Source organism: Chenopodium album, chromosome 2 (assembly GCF_948465745.1).
Source record: "Chenopodium album chromosome 2, dcCheAlbu1.1, whole genome shotgun sequence".
NCBI classification, from domain to species: domain Eukaryota; kingdom Viridiplantae; phylum Streptophyta; class Magnoliopsida; order Caryophyllales; family Amaranthaceae; genus Chenopodium; species Chenopodium album.
Window position 1 is genome coordinate 72,373,752 of NC_137835.1, and position 19,448 is coordinate 72,393,199.

At 34.8% G+C, this 19,448-nt stretch overlaps 1 protein-coding gene and 1 pseudogene across 1 annotated transcript; both read left to right on the top strand.

Annotated features, from left to right (window-relative positions):
• The first annotated feature begins 8,798 nt into the window (after positions 1–8,798).
• Positions 8,799–12,019, top strand: LOC145587138 (salicylate carboxymethyltransferase-like). The gene is made up of 4 exons (XM_081643995.1): positions 8,799–8,879; positions 9,586–9,996; positions 10,853–11,107; positions 11,657–12,019. Exons 1-4 carry the CDS (start codon positions 8,799–8,801, stop codon positions 12,017–12,019), a joined length of 1,110 nt encoding a protein of 369 aa, XP_081500121.1.
• Positions 12,020–16,237: 4,218 nt separating this feature from the next.
• Positions 16,238–18,418, top strand: LOC145587154 (splicing factor SF3a60 homolog pseudogene; annotated as a pseudogene).
• The last annotated feature ends 1,030 nt before the right edge of the window (positions 18,419–19,448 follow it).

A 19,448-nucleotide genomic window follows, 5' to 3' on the forward strand; every position in this document is an offset into this window, starting at 1 on the left:
CCTAATTTGAACCTTCAACATGCTAAAGGCACTTGGATACAACATCCCGTGCCAAAGATTTGGAAAAGGTTTGTTGGTCTTACCATTTTTGGAAGGCATGAACCCGCCAATGTTAGGCGGGATGAGCTTGAATTACTAGGGTCATACATGATCCCTAGGAGTGAAAAGCTCAATATAGTCCATAAAATGGCCAACCACTTCCAACGGGTGGCCAATGCGGCCGAGGCGGGTAGGTCTAGGGTACCCATTTACTTTGGTGGCTTAGTTACACATATAGCGGTCAAACACCTTAGCTTTGTCCCTAACGATGACGGTAAGGTAGCCGGCCCAACTATTATGGACCTACCCTATCTAGGTGGCCTTAATTGGGTTAATGTCATGGGAGGGGAGACTTGGTGGGTGATCCAACGAGAATCGGGTAGGAGGGATAATGCTTTCACTTTACCCCACCCCACCTTGACCAAATTTGAGAAGGGGAAGCCTTCTTACACTTTTGAGCTTAACGGTCAAGGTGAGGTGCAACCACCTCACCCTTAACCTCAACCCCATCACTCTCCCATTGACCACTCACCTCCTCACCATTCACCACATTATCCACCACCTCAACCCTTTACATACGATATTCCCACTTCCTCTACCAACTACAACATAGACCCCAACGCCCCTTATGACTTCTCGGCTTTTAGGAGCCAATTAGATCGGATTGAGACGGGGCAAGGGAGAATTGAGGGTTTGGTTAGAGATTTGGATACTAGAGTAGGGTCTCTAGATCGAAGGGTAGGGTACGTGGAGAGGAACCTAGGGAGGGGTTTATACCCCATGTATGATGACTACGCCCGTCGGGGGGCTATTCCCCCCGATTCACTTGTCCCTGATTGGTTCCAATATCCACAAGGTGGATATACGAACCCAAGTGCCTTTGGTACCTATGTCGACTACTCATCGGTCCATGGTTATGGGACCGATGTACCTTTTGGTGGGCTTGGGGGAATGTAGACCCTAACTACTTTGCAGGTGGTTCGGGTTATGGAGGTGGTGGCTCTAGCCATGGAGAATCCGTCTCTAGCCACGGAGGGGGCTATTCAAGGATGGATGAGGATGAGGAGTAGGCTACTCTCCCAAGTCAATGAGGGCATTGCTTGATTTGGCTTAGGGGTGTTATTTCGCTTGGTAATTCTCTTCCTTTTCTCTCTTTATTTGCTTTTTAGTATAGTTTTTATTTGCTTTCCTAGTGTGGTCTTTATTGCTTTCTTATATATGAAAAATACAAAAAAAAATTCAAAAATAAAAAAAAAATTCAAAAATACGTTCCAATGAATTATAAATTATGCTTCCCTGTGCCCCTTACTTGAGAAAATTTGTTTTGATTCTTGGTATTTGATGATAGGCATTGTAGATTAGTTGATCATGATTTGGTGTTTGATTGCCTTGAAACCTTAACATGCGTCAATTTTGTCCAACTACTTGTGAATATAGTGCTTGAATAGTTGATTTGGTAAGGAATGTGTGATAGTTCCATAATTCCTGGTATGTCAATGAATTTGAGTATTGGTTTGCAACTATTAGTAATATTTATATGATTCATTATTATGCACATTGTGGAAAACGAAGGCATTTGTTCTTTTAGGTAGCCTCTAGATATTGTAGATACATTTGTTCCCTTCTTGCTACCCATGTTGTTGCCTTGACTTTTTGTTGTTTATTAGCCACATTACAAGCCTATTTTGCCCCATTGGTTACTAGTACCAAGCTTGGCTTGGGGGAGCTATTAGTGAGTGAGGTGAGGGAGTTTGTAGTGTGCTTATTATTTGCACAACTTGGGTGGGACTTTGAGAAGTTGTTTTGTTGTTATTCGTGTTTATTTTTGATGAGTTTGAGAGTTATATTTTCTTGAAAAAAATAAAGCATGATATTATGAAAAATAAGAGAAGTTCAAAGAAAAAAAAAAAGAATGTGAAAAAAATAAGTGAACTTCAAAAGAAAAAAAATATTTAAATGTTCTAGTTGGAGGTTGATCAAAGAAAAAAAAATTTTGAGTTTCAATGAAAAATTCAAGTTTGGAAAATAAAGTTTGTTTATTCACTCTACTTCTTCAGTATTATATCTTATGAGTGAAATTGTAAGAGTTGGGTTTATTTATTATGATTGGAGTATATTTGGTTGATGTTAGAGTTGGTTATGTAGGAGATGTATGATCATTATTTATTTTGATCATGGGTTTTATTAGGATATGGCTCCTTTAAGCATAGCTTTTCTCTCACATATTCCCAAATATTTCCTACCCCTTACCCTAGCCTTACATTACAAGCTTTAAAGACCTTCCGACCTTTGTGCATAGAATTGTATGAATGTGAAAGTGTTGTTTATCAATGCAAGTTATGATTTGGCATATTTCGAGTCGACTAATAGGATTGAGCGTTCATTGTTTTATACACAAGAGAGTGTGAGTTGGGAGGGCATTGTTCACATAAAGGGGTTGGATGGAGAGCGATCGAGTACATCTTTTACTCGCCACAAAAATGAGAGTTGAGTACGTGAGCACTAGTCTTGAATTCTATATGCTCTTGTGGTTTGCTCTATTTGACAATTGTTAGGGAGATTGGTAATTAGATGGATTTGATTGGTTGACTTTGAAGCATGTTTATTTGATTTACCCTGGATCGTTTGTGCTTGATTTTTACTTTTTGGGGTGAAGCATATTTATTGATTCATTGATGAGCTCTTTGCTTAGGGACAAGCAAATTAAAGGTTTGGCTTGGGGGAGTTTGATATGTCCATTTTATATAGTGTTTTACCCCAGTCCCTTGATCGTTATTAGTAGTGTTTTTGGCTCTTTCGGGTCACTTTTATTACTAATTTGTGTTTTCTAGTGTTTTCGTAGTTTTAGTTGTCTTTTACAGGAAATTGCACTCTTGGAGCATTTTCCCGGGCTTTATGGACCAACTACGGAAGCTAGAAGAACACGACCACTTTAGGAGCCCAGGATCGGTGAGAGTCGGTGATTAAGGGCTCGGTAATCGGGATCCCGAGGCATTTGGACCGAGTGATCGAGACCCTAAGTGGATATCCGGATTGGGCCGAAGAAATAAGCCCAATCGAAGTTCCAAGCCTCAAGGTGAAGCAAGGGCCCGATCGGGCAAGCTTAGCTCGATCGGGCAAGGCGCGCAAGAATACGCTGGTGCGTGGCCAAAGGCGCGCCCGATCGGGTGAGCTGCTAGCTCGATCGGGCGCGGCTGTTGAGAAGAGCAGTGCGAGAAAAAGGCGCGCCCGATCGGGCGGCCTCTAGCTTGATCGGGCGCGTGTTTCTGGAAGAACTCTTTTGTCGAGCAATTAGTTTCTAATTAGGAAGTTGTTTTAGTTTTGTTTAAGTACGCTGGAGGACGATTAATTTGACTTATCTTCTTCCTTAGACTTTCTCTCTCTATTTAGGATCTTTTCTCTCTCTTAACTCTTCTCTCAACTCTTGTTCTTGATTATTTCCATTAATACAGATTAGTTTGGTAACTATTTCTCTTCTCTTAATCTTATTTCCTTTCATCATGACTTACTTTATTACTTTGATTAGTTTAGTTTTTAATTATGTGTGAGTAGTTTTATTTCTAGGGTTTATGGGGATCCATAAATAATACGAAGGGGTAATTTAGTGTTGTTGATTATCAATGCTAGATTAATTTCCTGTTGATTGATTTAATGCTCTGTGACTAGATTTGCGTAGATCTTTTATGCATGAGTTTGACAACATTGATTCGAGATTCGATAGATGAGAATTAATGTTTAGGTCTAGTTTCAATAGACAGGTTAATTTATAAATGGTTAAGTCGAGATTCGAGAGATGAGATTTAATACCGGTAGATTAATTGTGTGATTGTAATACGTAGCGAAAGCCCTTTACAATCTGGTTAATTGATGCATTAATGATTGACTATTATTGATTATTGGTATTGCATGATAATTTCTTATTGAATTGTTTTAACGTTTTACAATTACGGCTTGTAAAAGTATAGCAATATTGAATTGATGAATCGAGCAGATGTTAATTTGATATGAAAGGCTATTATCAATAATAACTTAGATCTAGTAAATTGCGAGAGTCTGTTAGATCTATGTTGATTAATAAATTGCGAGAGCCTGTTAATCATGTTATTTATGCAATGTCAATGATTGATTACTATGTTTTACCCTGGAGTATTATTTATTGGTGAACCTATGCCCTAGATCCTTTTATATATTGTTTTCTCCCTATTCTCAATCTTAGTAGTTTAGTTTCTTATTCAAATATAAATATTGGTTACTTCATAATCTAGATTATTTTAGTTAATTAGGAATAGAAAGACTTGTTTCCCTGTGGAGATCGACCCTACTTCCCTATCTGCTTTAGTTAGAGGACTTAGGAATTATTTTTGATTAGGGGATACGACTTTACCCTGTCATTCACCTTATTTCCACTTATTTCAGGGTTAATACTTAAGTTTAGATAAGTTCAGATAAGGGTTAATAAGTTATGATAATTAAGGGTTAATAAGTTCAAGAAAAATAAGTTAAGATAAGTTCAAATAAGTTGTGATAAGGGTTAATCAAGGCTACCCAAGTTTAATTTATAACTAAAATAAGATATAATAGAGGCTTATAAGTTCAAATAAGTTCAGATAAGTAAAAATCAGGTGAATAAAACGCACCCTTAAGGTCTGTTCACATTTACTGAGCTGAATTGATTGGAGCTGAACTGAACTAAATTGATTGGAGCTGAACAAAACTGAACTGAACTGAACTGAGCTGAAATGAATATTTTATGAGAAAGGAAAATTAGGAGTTGAACTGTACTGAACTGAAGTGAAATTAAGTAAATGTGAACAAGCTCTTAGTAGTGATGTATTGACAATTTGACACAATTCCAATATATGAAAAATGCTTTTATATGTAGGTTTTTTTTTCCCCTTTCTTTTTTTAATTTTTTTTTATGTAAGTGCAATCTGAAATTTGAACTTATATATTAAATCATTAATTAAAATATTTTCATTTTTTTCACGATTTCGAAGCCACTCTTAAAAATTCCTGGACACGTCGCTCTCCTTAGTACAACTAACCTCGGTACAAATTCAAATGTTGCCACATGTTAATTATTTGAAAATTTTATCAAAAACTAGCATTTAAATGACCACTTTTAAGAACTATCATTTAATTTTTATTTATTTATTTATTTTTGAAAAAACTACCACAAAAACACAAAAAGTTTTAATAGCACTACCACATTTATTGTTTTCGGCAAGAATCTCCGTTTTGAGGGCATATTATTAAATGGCAATATTGCTCTACATTAACCCTAAATTGGATAGTACACTTTAATTTCCCCAAATCCTCCAATTTCGTAAAGCCCTTCATTCAATTTTTTGACCATAAACCTTAAGGGGGCGTTTGGTTAGTGTATTTTTCTGATTGGAAACAGATTCGATTAAACCGATACTGTTATCGAAATGTTTACCGATTTACAACTTGCACTAATGTCATTAATTCAAGCCTAACACAAACATTTATGACAACAAATAATGATAATCTATGGTTCCAAACGATATTATATAACCCCGAGATGTATTACCTAGAATTTCAAGACTTTTCGACACTGGGCCCCGAAGACTCCAAAATTTCTCAAAAAGCATAGATATTAGCCTTCAATTTATGATTTTTTTTTTTACTTTTTTTTGCCCGGAAATAAAAATTGTCGAAATGTTTACCATGATCTCTAATACCCTCCAGGATTCCAATTGGGTGGGTGAAACCATCCAATTTGCCTTAACAATTAGCATTACCTAAGGGTAATGGTTACCCCTCATTTGTTACTTCTCAAAAACTTGAGGTAACAAATACCCTTACCCTCCTATTAACAAATACCCTTTTTATGGTTAAACCAAACAAATTAAATGAAAAGGTAATACTTAAATGATTCCTTTCCCCTGTTTTATGTGTTTCCTTTCCACTCTATTTCCATTTCTTGAACCAAACACCCCTAATTTTAAGATTTAATTGAGAAATTAAATCATCTATAATGCAAAATTAAAGATAATTGACCTATAATTATGTTTGGCTACCGAAATCTCTTGTTTTCTACACCACAATTGATTGAAATTTTATAAACAAGGCTCTCTCAACCAAAAATTTTTGCTAGAAAATTAAACGTGGTAGTGTTACTCAAAGTTTTTGTCACTTTATGGTAGTTTTTTTTAAAAGAAAATTTAAAATGTTAGTTTTCTCAAAAGTGGTCATTTAAATAATAGTTATTGGCAAAATTTTCTAATCGATAAACTTCTAAAATGGAAACTTGTCCATACACAGGATTGATCTACACATAATCCGAACTTCATAAACTACACAGATCAACTAGGTGCACACCATGGTATTACTTTTAATATAATATCTCAATGATAAGTTACTTAGTAATACAGCGCATAGCTGCTTTGTATTTACAAAGCATATAGGAGGGCAAAAATGTAAATTTGATAAGTTTTTTTTTTTTTTTTTGGAAAAAAGTTGACTCTACAGTGGTACATTATAATATACCATTATGCATGTATAATGTAGCATTAAAGTATGAAATTGTTTTAATAGTACTTTTGTGTATTATTATGCATGTAGTGGTACTTTTTACTATCCTATAGATTGAATATTTTTCTCGCTCCAAAATACTTACCACCTGTCACCTATTATACATGTAGTGGTACATTTCTCATCCTACATGTTTGCTAACAAATAGCAACTATGCGTTAAGGCCAGAGTTAACCAATGTGATGTTGATTTCGAAAGTATGACCTTAAAACTTTCCGTGTTAAGAGCGTGACATTAACCATGAGTGTATCAAGAGCGTGTTGTAGCATTTGATGATGAATTCATTGAATTGTTATCCGTGTCATAGTTGATATACAAATTGATTACTCTTGTAGGATATACAATGATTAAGGTAGGTTTCAAAACTATTAAAAAAAAAAGGTAGCTTTCAAAAAAAAAAAAAAAAAAATATTTTTATTTTTATTTTTAATATTGAGGAAATACTATTAGAATGGTTAGACTTTAAAAAGTACTTCCTCTGCTTTTATATATATATATATATATATATATATATATATATATATATATATATAACCATTAATATTTTTAATTGTTAATTAGTAAATATTATAACTGAATTATATTATGAAACTAGACATTATGACAAATCTAATGATATATTATTATTATATAATACGGAGTAGCATTTTTTTATTTTACAGAGGTGAAAAAATTTAGTCAACCATAGTATGTAAATAGCGCATAAATCAAAATGATGCATTTAAAAAAATTGGAGGGAGTTTGCATAGTAAGATTGCTTTATGCCAAATCACCAAAAAAAATTCAAATAATCAACTTTAATTCATTCACAACTGGGACTATATTAACATAACTCAATAGACCTGTGAGGCTGTGACACAACCTTACGTCCCTACCTGCCTGTCAAATTAACACGTTTTAATTTGATTCAAAAAAAGCATTCTAACTCTATTTAGTGACTAAGCTGTCTAGATGTCTTTGAGATTCTCTTTAAATGTTTTTCTTTATAATTTATCACATTTTGTTTTTTTGAATAGTTATAATTTATTACATAATAATCATCATAGTACTAAAATTGTACAAATTAGGGGTGGTTTTGAGTATGTGCTTGGCGGTCGATCGTATAGGACCCAAAGTGAAACTGATATAAAAGGATTTTAATAATTTTTGAAATCTATCTATAAACATATACTAAAAGCAAATATTGGCACAATACTTGTCATGTTGTGATGGAAAATTTTCCGTCCAACTTTTTTTTTTCCCCTCCTTTTATTTAATGTAAATCAAGTAATTTTGTCCTACTATTTTAACAACCAACAAAATCTTATTCATTAAAGAAAATTAATCCAATGTTACCATTAACAACGACTAAAATATATTATTTTAGGTTAAATCATTGTTGAACTAATATAATTTGTTATGAAAATTAGTGTTTTTTTTTTCTTTTTTGTGGTGAAGAAGAGGGGCAATCCCCAAAGAGAACTACAAAGCAACCAGAAAGTAAACTACAGAAAACAAAAGGCAGCACACGAAATAAAAAAACAAACAGAGACAACGAAAACGAAAGCAAAAAACAAAATAAAACAGCTCCCCGCAATCCTAGTTCCTCGAAGAAGGCACCAGTCGAGGCCGAATTAGTAAATATGGCACGGGACTTAAACTAGTTTATTTATAAGTAAGGAGAAAACTTGTTAATTCATAATCTAATCTATTCCTCAATTTTATCATAAAATTTATAATTTAGTAAATATTTTTCCTTAAGGAAATGATGTTAAGGCCCAATTTAACAAAATTGCACTTAACCATGCATTTTCAATGTTAAGATTTATAGCCCCGCCTCTTATACAAATACTATATAACTACGTATATGAAGTGTTCCATAAACTACGTTCTAGCACATTGAAAGATACTGTACCTTGCTTTTGTTGCAAGATCGATGAAAACAAACATAAGTAATTATAGCGTCTATAAGTAAATGAGAACACAATAAGATTATTTAACTAGACTTCGGCTTTTAGTCTTACTTTATTATGGTGCTTATGTGGAGCTGAGTGGTGCGATGAACTCAATGCAAGTATTAACTACTTTTTATTTTTCTATAAATAGGGAATTACAAGCCTAGCTTATTGCATCAAAGGTTTTTTTACTTAATTATAAAGAAATATTAGAAATCAAACCAAGCAAGGGAGGAGTGAGAGATATAGTGTGATCAAATTTTGGTGATGGCAATTGAGGTAAAGCAAGTTCTTCGAATGAAGGAGGGGTCTGATGAAACCAGTTACGTAAAAACGTCCTACATTCAGGTAGATTTTATAGACGATCTCAATAAAAATGACTTACAATAGGTTTAATTTATAACGGTTGGTTTTCTTTTGTTTTTGTTTCACCCTTTTGTTCATTTTACTTTATGTATGTACAATTCTATAATATGTGAATTGAACAAAAGAGAATACAAGAATTATGTTCTCCGTATATGACATGTACTATATATGTATAAAGACGACTTTCATTATTAATTTATCTATTGTACGTATTAATAATTATATGAATTATGAATTTAAATTTAGACTTAATAATTAAGAGAGGTGACAATTAAGAGAGGTGACACATTGTTGCATGACAATGCAAATTACTACATAGCACATAAAATAGAAGCGCTCAACTTAGTGATTTCAATTGAATGTCAACGTACATGCATGCACAATTAGATCAAGTTTAATCAAGAACATATCATCCGATCCGATCCATTAATAGTGTTTATTAGTAATATTTTTGGAATATGATATCCTTTATATAAGTACACTCCTTAGAAAAATCGATTTAAAGATGATAAAAGCTACAAATTTAGGATTTATGTTACACCATTAAACACGAATAATGCTTGATTAGTATAGACATATAGTAGCTCACATTAAAATTATTGTGGCATTATTTTTTTCTATCTAGATTCTACAAGCAAATAAGGATTTAGTAATCAACCAACATATTATTCCAATTTACATGCAACAGAAACAGGTGCTATTATTGACAAAATCCATAAAAGAAAAGGCCATAAAGGAGTTCTATTTCAAGGAGCGACCAACAACCTTATGCATAGCTGACTTGGGCTGTTCCTCCGCCGCGCTCAACACCTTGGGAGTGGTCGCTGAGCTCATAGAAACAATCGAAAATGCTCGTCAAGAGCTCGGACATGGGAGCCTAGAGTATCAAGTTTACTTGAATGATCTTCCAGGCAATGATTTCAACACAATCTTTAGGTCAATAGCAAGCTTTGAGGGTAGCCTGAAGAAGCAAATTGGGAGTAATAATTTTGGGCATTGTTTTGTTAATGGTGTTCCTGGCTCTTTCTATGGAAGACTATTTCCTTCCAATCACTTGCATTTTGTTCATTCTTCTTATAGCCTCATGTGGCTTTCTCAGGTGATTTTTCAATCTTTACATATCTTCAAAAAGATTTTAATATTCGAGTTTGTCTTTATTTGTACACGTACAAAGTAAAGATATAATTGTCATTTCATCTTAAATAAAAAAACTTGAAAAAGCTCATGAAAAAGCTGCTACAACCCATTATTGACAATGAGCTTATTTGGTGGAATCAACTCTTTTAATTAGTTTGCTAGGTCATGGAACAATCCAATTAGCTTATTGTAGTCATCAATCCACTTTAAATTAGCTAATTTGGCCTAATAAATTCTGTAGCTACCAAACACCTTTTAATTATATAAAATGAAATACCGGTCACAGTACATCTATAATCCATAAAGGCTTGTCTAATGTGTCCCATGGACGACATATATAATAAATTACAAAATTTAAAGAAAAAAAGTCAAATGAAAAAAATGTAATTTAAATAAGAAAATGGTGAACCCAGATATTAAAATCATTTAGTTAATGTAACTATGAAAATGTTCTCATTATGCGGAGTATTTGTTGACATACATATATAAATTATTATTTTATCTTGTCGTATGTTCATATGTTCATGGACACAAATTAGAAAATCCCTTTCTATATTATGAAATATAAATCATTTAAATATATAGAAATCTCCCTCTTATGGAATCTTTCTTAAAGATATCTCTACTTGAAAGGGTGGCATCATTTAAGATATGTGGAGATGTACGTGTCAATCAAACTATTGCAATTTTAACGATTCTGATGAATTATGTAATTGACGTATCCACAAAAGTAAATGACCTCGATGGTTTGAATGGTCAAAATAATATAGCATGTGCTTGAATTGATGAGAATAATGGCTTTTGAATTGGTGCAACAGGTACCAACAGGAATAGAAGACAATAAGGAAAATATCTACATAGCAAGTACAAGCCCTCCAAATGTGACAGAAGCTTACTATGACCAATTTGAAAAGGACTTTTTGATGTTCCTACGGTGTCGGTCCAAAGAAGTAGTACCCGGAGGAATTATGGTCCTTACGATATTAGGAAGGGCGACAATTGAGAAATATAGCAAGGAATCCAGTTACGAATGGGAGCTTCTTGCTACTGTCCTCAACGATATGGTTCTTGAGGTGATATCCCGAAAATGTCACAACTAAATTTAAACATTTTTTTTTTTTTTTTTTTTTTTTTTTTTTTTGGTTTTTCTAAGTTATGCCCCAAACTTCTTTGGTTTCTAAGTTGTGTCCATGCTTTTTCAAACGTCTAAGTTGTGCCCTCAACCTCACTAATTTTTATTAACAATAACCTTTGACGTTAACAATAATCTTTTTTATTATTTTATTTTCTAATTTTTTTAAAAAAAATTAAGTGTTAAACACGGAACACGTGTCAAATTAATAACGTCACGACACCATTGTTGATAAAATAACTTAACTTTCCGGACATGGCTGTATGTCAAAGGGTATTATTGATAAAATATCGTGAGGTGAAGGACACAACTTATAACTTTGAAAAAACATGGGTACATCTTATAAACCAAAGAACTTGGGGATATAGCTTAGAAAACCCTCTTTTTTTTTATTATTTTTTATTCTTAGGTTGATAAAAAAAAGGTCTTGATCGATTGATGGACTAATATTGTACTTTGTATATTTTGATTATAAATTAAATTTGCGCAGGGTTTCATAGAGGAAGAAAAGCTACATACATTCAATATACCTCAATACACTCCATCAGCAGAAGAAATAGGATTTATAATGGAGAAAGAAGGATCTTTTATACTTAATCAAGTTGATGTTTCCGAAATAAGTTGGGAAGCAAACGAACATTACTATAAGAATGATTTACCTACGACGGCGTTTACTCACTATGACTTTGTTAAATGCATGAGATCCGTGGCCGAGCCCTTACTCGTAAATCATTTTGGAGAAGCCATAATTGAAGAGTTGTTCAAGAGATACATGGAAATTGTCCAAGTCGCGATGACCAAAGAGAAGAATGTGTTCATCAATGTGACGGTGTCCTTGTCACGGAAGGGTTAATCAATCCATGGAGAAAAAACTATCGATTTAAAACTACGATTCCTTTGTTTTGGTCCACGTTTTCGTTTTTGTGGTCGTGTTCGTGTTCGTGTTCGTGAGAAATCTTGTTGGTGTTGTTAAAAGCTCGCTCCATATTTTTAATCTTCATTGTTTTCGTGGTTCATCAATTATTAGTGTACATGTTGGGGTTGCAAAATGCTACTCCATACATACTATTGTTTGAGCTATGGGAGCCTTTCCTGTATTGCTATAAAATGGATAACTAATAAAATGAATTATAGTAAAGCATGCAACATTCCTAGGCCAAACTCCATATGTTATTAATTAAGGGAGCCTTTCTTGTGTGGCCATCTAACATAACACACAAGAATAACTTCTGACCGAGTATCCTCTCAACTAATCCCTGACCAAGTAATCCTAAGCTAACTGAGTAACCCCTCGAGTAAACCCTGACCAAGTAATCCCTGATGAAGTGACCCTGACCGAGTAACCCCTCAAGTAACCCCTAACCGAACCACTCAAATAACCCCTGAGTAAACCCCATAAATAATCCCGGCCACACGATGTAACCAACTACAATACGTACCTACATGTAAAAATTTGTGATTAATAAATCCTATAACACGTAGGTATAGATAGAATATGTTGATTACTTTAGACCCTGTTATTTTGAGATGATGTGCTGAAATCCCCTCTACTGAGTCTTGCTCTGCTCTGCCCAAGCCCTATTCTTTTGAGCTTCTAGGCAGAGGCAATAATCAGCAGAAAGATCAGATTTCGACACGACATAGCAAATTTTAACAGAGCAGACGATGTATGATTCATATAAAATAGCAAAGATAATCTTATTATTTATATATGTGTGTGTGTGTGAGAGATAAAATTTATAAAGACAATCTTATTATTTAGCAAACATCATTAAATGCATATAATTAAAAAAAATTACGAGTGTGATAACACAAGATTTGTTGAATAACTTATATTATTATATGCCGATACGATAAATTGATAATACAATAATTGATAATTTATTACAGGTCGTGTCTGGCATGTTGCGTGTCGTGCTGGCGGGCCAAAGTATCGTGGGGACCGGCGGGTTCGTGTCGTGCTAGCTTGTGCCGAAATTTCGAAATCGTGTTCACGGCACAGCCCACTCCTCGGTCCTTGTATTGTGTCGTGCCAATGGCCGACTCGTGTCATGTCGTGCCAATCTTGTGTTGTGCCCGTACTGCCCGCCGGCTGGCACGACCCATGCCTAGCTCTATTAGGAATCGAACCTTAAGCCTCCAACAACAAATAACAAGCGCATAACTGCTGATTAGGGCTAAGCAAAACTACCCGAAAAACCGAAAACCCGAAAAATCGATCCGTAACCGTTCCGAAAATTAGGGTACCCGATCCGATAACCATAACGGTTTGGGTACCTGTTCCGATAATTTGTTATCGGGTATGGTTATGGGTATCATTTTAAAATTAACGGTTACCCGATCCGATCCAATAAGCATTTTTTTTTTTTTTTTGCTTTTTTTCCCTACTTAAATCTATTAATATAAATCTAAACTTTTACTTTACTTCATAATCACTTTATAACTACATAATTAAGTTTAATTATCATTATTGGATATCTTATTGGGTACCTGATAACCGATCCGAAAATCCAGGTACCCGAACTTATCGGTTCCGGTTATGGGTATCACTTTTAGTGATTTTGGTTATCGGGTACCCGAACCGTTAGTACTAACGGTACGGGTACCCGTCCCATGCTCACCCCTATTGCTGACCTAAACAACCTCATATAAATTTATGATACACTAGAAAAGTATATTACCATTTAAAGGTAATCTGGGCCTCTTCAGATTTTGGGCCTTGCGCAGCCGCTTAGGCTGCACCGGCTAAGGGTCGGCCATGTTAATGTATCATCCTGGCATAAATATTTTGAGAGTATGGAACCCTTCTATTCAAAAGTCCTTGTTATCTTTCAAAAAAAAAAAGTTCTTGTTACTTCCCCCGTGTCCTTTTAAAATTGATCATCGGTTTCAATTTATGATGGGATATTGTTAAAATATTGGGGAAAATAGTTCTCTGTATTTTTCCATTGTATTTTCCTATCTTTCATATTCGATCACATTACAATATATATAGATAATAGCTAGGAATATCTAGCCCTAATATTCCTAATTATCTTAACTTCTTAAATCTATCATAATAATATATGACATATATCTTTTCACAATAATATCTCATATGATATTAATAATATCATATGACAATATATTCCTATCTCAATAGATATCCTTCATCTGATGGAGACACTAATTTTAAGGTGGTTGCCTTTTAAATGTCATCAATGGAAACCTTTTTAATTTTTTATGGTGGAAGTTATGTTTCAATTGCAGTTTACTCGTCTCGAAGTTATAGCTGGAGCTCTGTAATAAATAGGAATAATGTCCGTCTTTGCCCACCAGAGCCAACCGGCCGTGTATTCTATCAAGGAGCTTGTTACCGGATTACAAAGACTCATCTAGTGTCCTTTGATTCTGATTCCGAGGATTTTACCTATGTGGAAGATCATGCAAGGAAAAATCACTAGGTTTATTTTCCTTCATTGTGAGTCATTAGTTGTTTTGAGTGTCTTCTAATTGCTTTTGTGTATGGGTTTCGGATAAGGATAGCAAAAAGAAGCCGTCGTGGAGGCCATGGCTTTCAAGAGACTCAACTATTATTGAGGATTTATTAGATGAAATTAGGAATTTGGAACATTCAAGGATTTTCTATAATAAACAGGACACTGATGGGCACCAAGAAAGTGTTTTCATACACATTTTCTACTCATAAAATATTACAGGCCCTAACTCTAGATGCTTAGTATGCTAGCTGAAGCTGATGGTTGACACTTTGAAGGAAGGGAGTATGAGATTCGAACCCGTGACCTTTATGTCACGCTAGTTTCAATACCATGTTAAATGACCAACTCAACTAAAAACTTAAGCTGATAGTTGAGGCCCAAAAATATGTTTTATACTCTATCAAGCTTGTTGTTCATATCAATAATACTGATAGGAAGCGTTAATATTAGCACAATTCGATTGTTAAATTATCATTTGGAAGATCTCGTATATCAAGTTCCTTCCTAGTATTAATGTAATTGGTGGTATCACACATCTAGCTTGTTCTTGTGAAACAGTACATCTGTACATATAAACTGTCGTCATCTTTTTTTTTTTTTTTTTTTTTTTTGGTTAAATACTATCGTCATCTTCATCAACTATACTTTTACCTTTAAAGGCCTAATTTTTAAATTTAATCGATCTCCATATTCTCAACTTAGGTAAATACGAGTATAGTTTTTGTAAAAAAAAAAAAAAAAAAAAAAAAAAAAAACTTGGGTAAATATGGTGACAGTTACTAGTTTACTACCCTTATTGGGTAAATATTGGGTAAAGACATAAAGTATTTAAGGTTACCTTATCTACTACTCCGTAAAAAAGTTATCCTTTTTCTAACATAAATTTTATTAATCCTTAAAAAACACTTATAATTTACTTGTAATATGTATCTATTAGAAATTACATACTCGTATTAAAATACAATCAAACTAATCACTAATTAAATATTCTAAGGTTTTCCTACATTTTTCTACTTACCGTCGAAGGTGGCGTTTTTGCACTTGTATATAAATATAATAGTTGGAATTTTTCCTCAAGTTTAATACGGTCATCCATGGACAAAAATTTCCAAAATTATAAAAGGTTAAGAGATAAAAATAAAATAAAATAAGGATTAAAATACCATTAAATTAAGGAAAAATTGCCCCCATTAATCTGAACTTTGTCTCATCCGCCGAAATTAATCCCTACTTTCGTTTATTATCTATCACTCCCAATTTTAGGGGGTATTAATTTCTATTGCACCCTACAGGTCATCCAACCTGATATAATAGGTTACCTAGACACGTGTCAACACGTGATAGGTCCAAAATTTTTTTAAAAAAAAACAAACCCAACCCAGCCCAGCCCCCCACCCCTATCCCGTAAAACACTCCATCACCACCCCCACCCCGCCGGAAATTCGCCCCCACCCCTGAAATCCCCTCCGCCGCTGCCGGAAAACGGCGCCCACCACTCCCCCGCCCTGATAACCCACCTTATCTTCCCTATCCCCCGTCGTTGGTGTGTGAGTGTGTGTGGTTTGGTGGTGGTACTGAGCGAATTGGCAGAGGTGGTGTGTGATTGTGTGCGCGGTTCGGTAGTGGTCGGGGTGCTGGGCGAGTGCAGAAGGTGGGTTGTGGGTGTGAAGGTGTTAATTGAGGTTGATGAAGATCGGAGATGAGAGGTGACGGTGGTGGTTGATTTTTGTGGTGTGTTGTTGCTGAGAAAGTGGCGTCCGACGTCGATGTGGGCTAGGGTGGGGGTGCGTCCGGCGTCTAGGTGGGCCAGGGATGCGCTGCGCTTCTTGTGGTGTTGGTAAGGTGGTTGGGTTCACTAGTGGTTGTGGCTGAGAGAATGTAAGGGGAGGTGGTGGTGGTGGTGGTGGTCTGGTGGAAGGGGATGGTTGTTGGGGTTTTTTTTTTTTTTTGTTTTTTTTTTTAATTTTGTTTTTTTTTTTTAATTTTGTTTTAATTTCTTTATTTATTTTTCATCCAATTACATATTGACACGTGTGCAAAAAAAATTAATTCACAAATGTTTACCTGATTAACTGGTTGCAAGTCATTTGGGTGCAACAAAAATTAATACCCCCTAAAGTTGGGAGTGATAGATAATAAACGAAAGTTGGGATTAATTTTGGCGGATGAGGTAAAGTTCAGATTAATGGGAGCAATTTTTCCTTAAATTAAAAGGAATATTTATAGTATTTATGTAAAGAATCTTAACCTTCCTGTTTTATACTTGTTATACACGCTTGTTAGACGTGTGAATATATGGTAGGTTTAGGAGTATTCCTGGTCACATATAGTCATCTGTATAGTGTATTATAAATAGAATAATCTAATTGCAATTTACAAACGCTAACCACTTTATTCCTTCTTTAATTTGTAGAGAGTACGTTTAACATGGAGAGCAAAAACATGGTGTTTGAGGTGTTCAACGAGATGCTAAACACGGTACGAGAGTCTAGCCGGCGAAACACCGAGCTGCCTTCCAAGGTTGTCCGTGATGGAGAGCATTGCAAGAAGATGCTAGCTGAGTTACAAGTCCCAAATATTTCCTTCAGTGGCGAAGAGGGATTCGGGAGGTATTTAGATTTAAATGAAATTTATAACATGTTTATCAATTCTAAATTTGGTTTGTACTTTACTTCATATGCTGATTATATTGATAACTTTCCTGCGATTGATTTGATTCCTGCAAAATACAAGGCTTCTCGACAGTACAAGGAGTACATCGAAAGTGTTCTTAAGTACTTGATTTCGTTCTTGGAACGAGCAAAGCCTTTGATGTTCTTGGACAGGATTTTCAAGAATCTTGAGTCTGAATTTGAGGAGAGTTGGACGGTTGATAGAGGGAAAAAAAGGCCTAGGACAAGGAGTATCGATGATGTGAACGAGTGGCTCGATGAACATAGCACTGTCGAGAGTTTAATTGAGTTAGGATCGATGAAACTTAACGAGGCGTTAAACGCCTTGGGGCTTAAGTCTGGGGGTACTATGCATCAAAGGGCAGAGAGGCTTCTCCTTGTGAAGAATACCCCCCTCGAAAGGATGGATCGAAAGCACTTAAAGAAGGAAAAAGGCGATGATGAACTTGATTGTTGTAAAGAAAATGCGCTCATTGAAGCGAAAGTTAACAAGCTGTGTGAAATTCTAAAAGAGAATCTTGAGCGGACTAGGGAACGCATAAAGACCAGGCAGGGAATGAGTTTTGATGAACTCGTTTGTGATCGTGAAGCTGATAAAGAGATAGTTGCACTCGACATAGAAAGCGATGGAGAAGAGGACGACAAAAGAAACAATAATTATCCGCTCAAATTGCCAATAGGTTCGGATGGGAAGCCTATACCGTATTGGCTCTACAGGCTTCACGGTCTTCACCAAGAATTCAAGTGCGAAATATGTGGGAACTACACCTACAAGGGCTGAAGGGCCTTTGAAAAGCACTTCCATGAAGCGCGTCACCAACATGGTATGCATTGCTTGGGTATCCCTAACACCAAGAGCTTTCATGAGATCACTCGAATCGATGATGCCAAGGAGCTGTGGCGGCAGATTCAACAATGGCAAGAGTCTTTCTTATGGCAGCCTGATGTTGAGGAATATGAAGATGGCGAGGGTAACGTTTACAACAAGAAGACCTACAGAGATCTTGTTAGGCAACAGCTAATTTGATTTAACATCAATTATATATCCTTGGTACAATTACTAAACTTATGGTAGATTAGATTGAATTTGAAAATCCAATTTCGTCTTAAGCTTGTGTTAATTAATCAACTTTTAAGTTGTACAAAACTTTATAAAATTGTAGTAATATTATTTCTGCTATTGTTAAGAAATGAAAAACTTTAATTTCAACTTCTGTTTGCCGTAGTAAGTTAATGCTAGAAATTAACATATTTAATTGTTGAAAACAAGAATCTAGCACTTACCATCCCTTCTTAATTCAATCGAATTGGATCATATAACTACATCTAAGTATACATGTAATACATCTCCTCTCTTTTTAAATTCTAGGAGTATATGATGACTTGCTACGGGTGTGACCCAAAAATCAGGATTTTAATAACCAAACGGTCCAAGTAGGACCATTGCAAGCTATGTTGGTAATTAGAATGGTTTTGAGAATACATTTGAACGAATGGTTTATTTTCTTATTTCTCAATCAAATAACACAGTCACACAGATAACCGTACCCCAAAAGAAAAACAATTGTTAGCAAAGTAGACTATCTTGTGCATATTTTTAACTAGCTATTTTATTTATATCTAGGCTATTTATGCTATTGTATATTGTATATATACTGATGAGAAAGCAAAGATTCTAAGTCTTTTACTACCTCTTCAAACTTCACTTAAAAATGGTACTCTATATAATGCATCTCTTTATCGATATTAATTGAAAAGGCAGTGATCTATGCACTAACTTACCTCAATTAGCATAGCATGTTCGTAGCCAAGCTGAAGAAACATTGATAAATAGCAACCACTACAATGTACAATACTGCAAAGATAGATAATTTGTAATAAGAACTAACAAGGTCGAGCAACTTCACAGTTCCTATATCGGCATAAACTATTGATAAATAGGAGCATCAATAGTTTAAATTTAACTCAATAAATACATACGGAGTGCATATTATCATCCTGTGCAAAAAAAATTAAACTAAAATGAAAGTAGCTCTGTTAAACTACACTTACCAATAAAATAGCTAGATAAACCATATGAATCTATGTTTGGACATGTTAACCAATTCACACGATTCTCCTTCTTTGTGGA

Excerpts from the sequence above, each read along its gene's own strand:
- LOC145587138 (XM_081643995.1), top strand. The coding sequence starts at position 8,799 with ATGGCAATTGAGGTAAAGCAAGTTCTTCGAATGAAGGAGGGGTCTGAT. Across the intron at positions 9,997-10,852 it reads GCCTCATGTGGCTTTCTCAG|GTACCAACAGGAATAGAAGA; the intron begins GTGATTTTTCAA and ends TTGGTGCAACAG. Across the intron at positions 11,108-11,656 it reads TCAACGATATGGTTCTTGAG|GGTTTCATAGAGGAAGAAAA; the intron begins GTGATATCCCGA and ends AAATTTGCGCAG.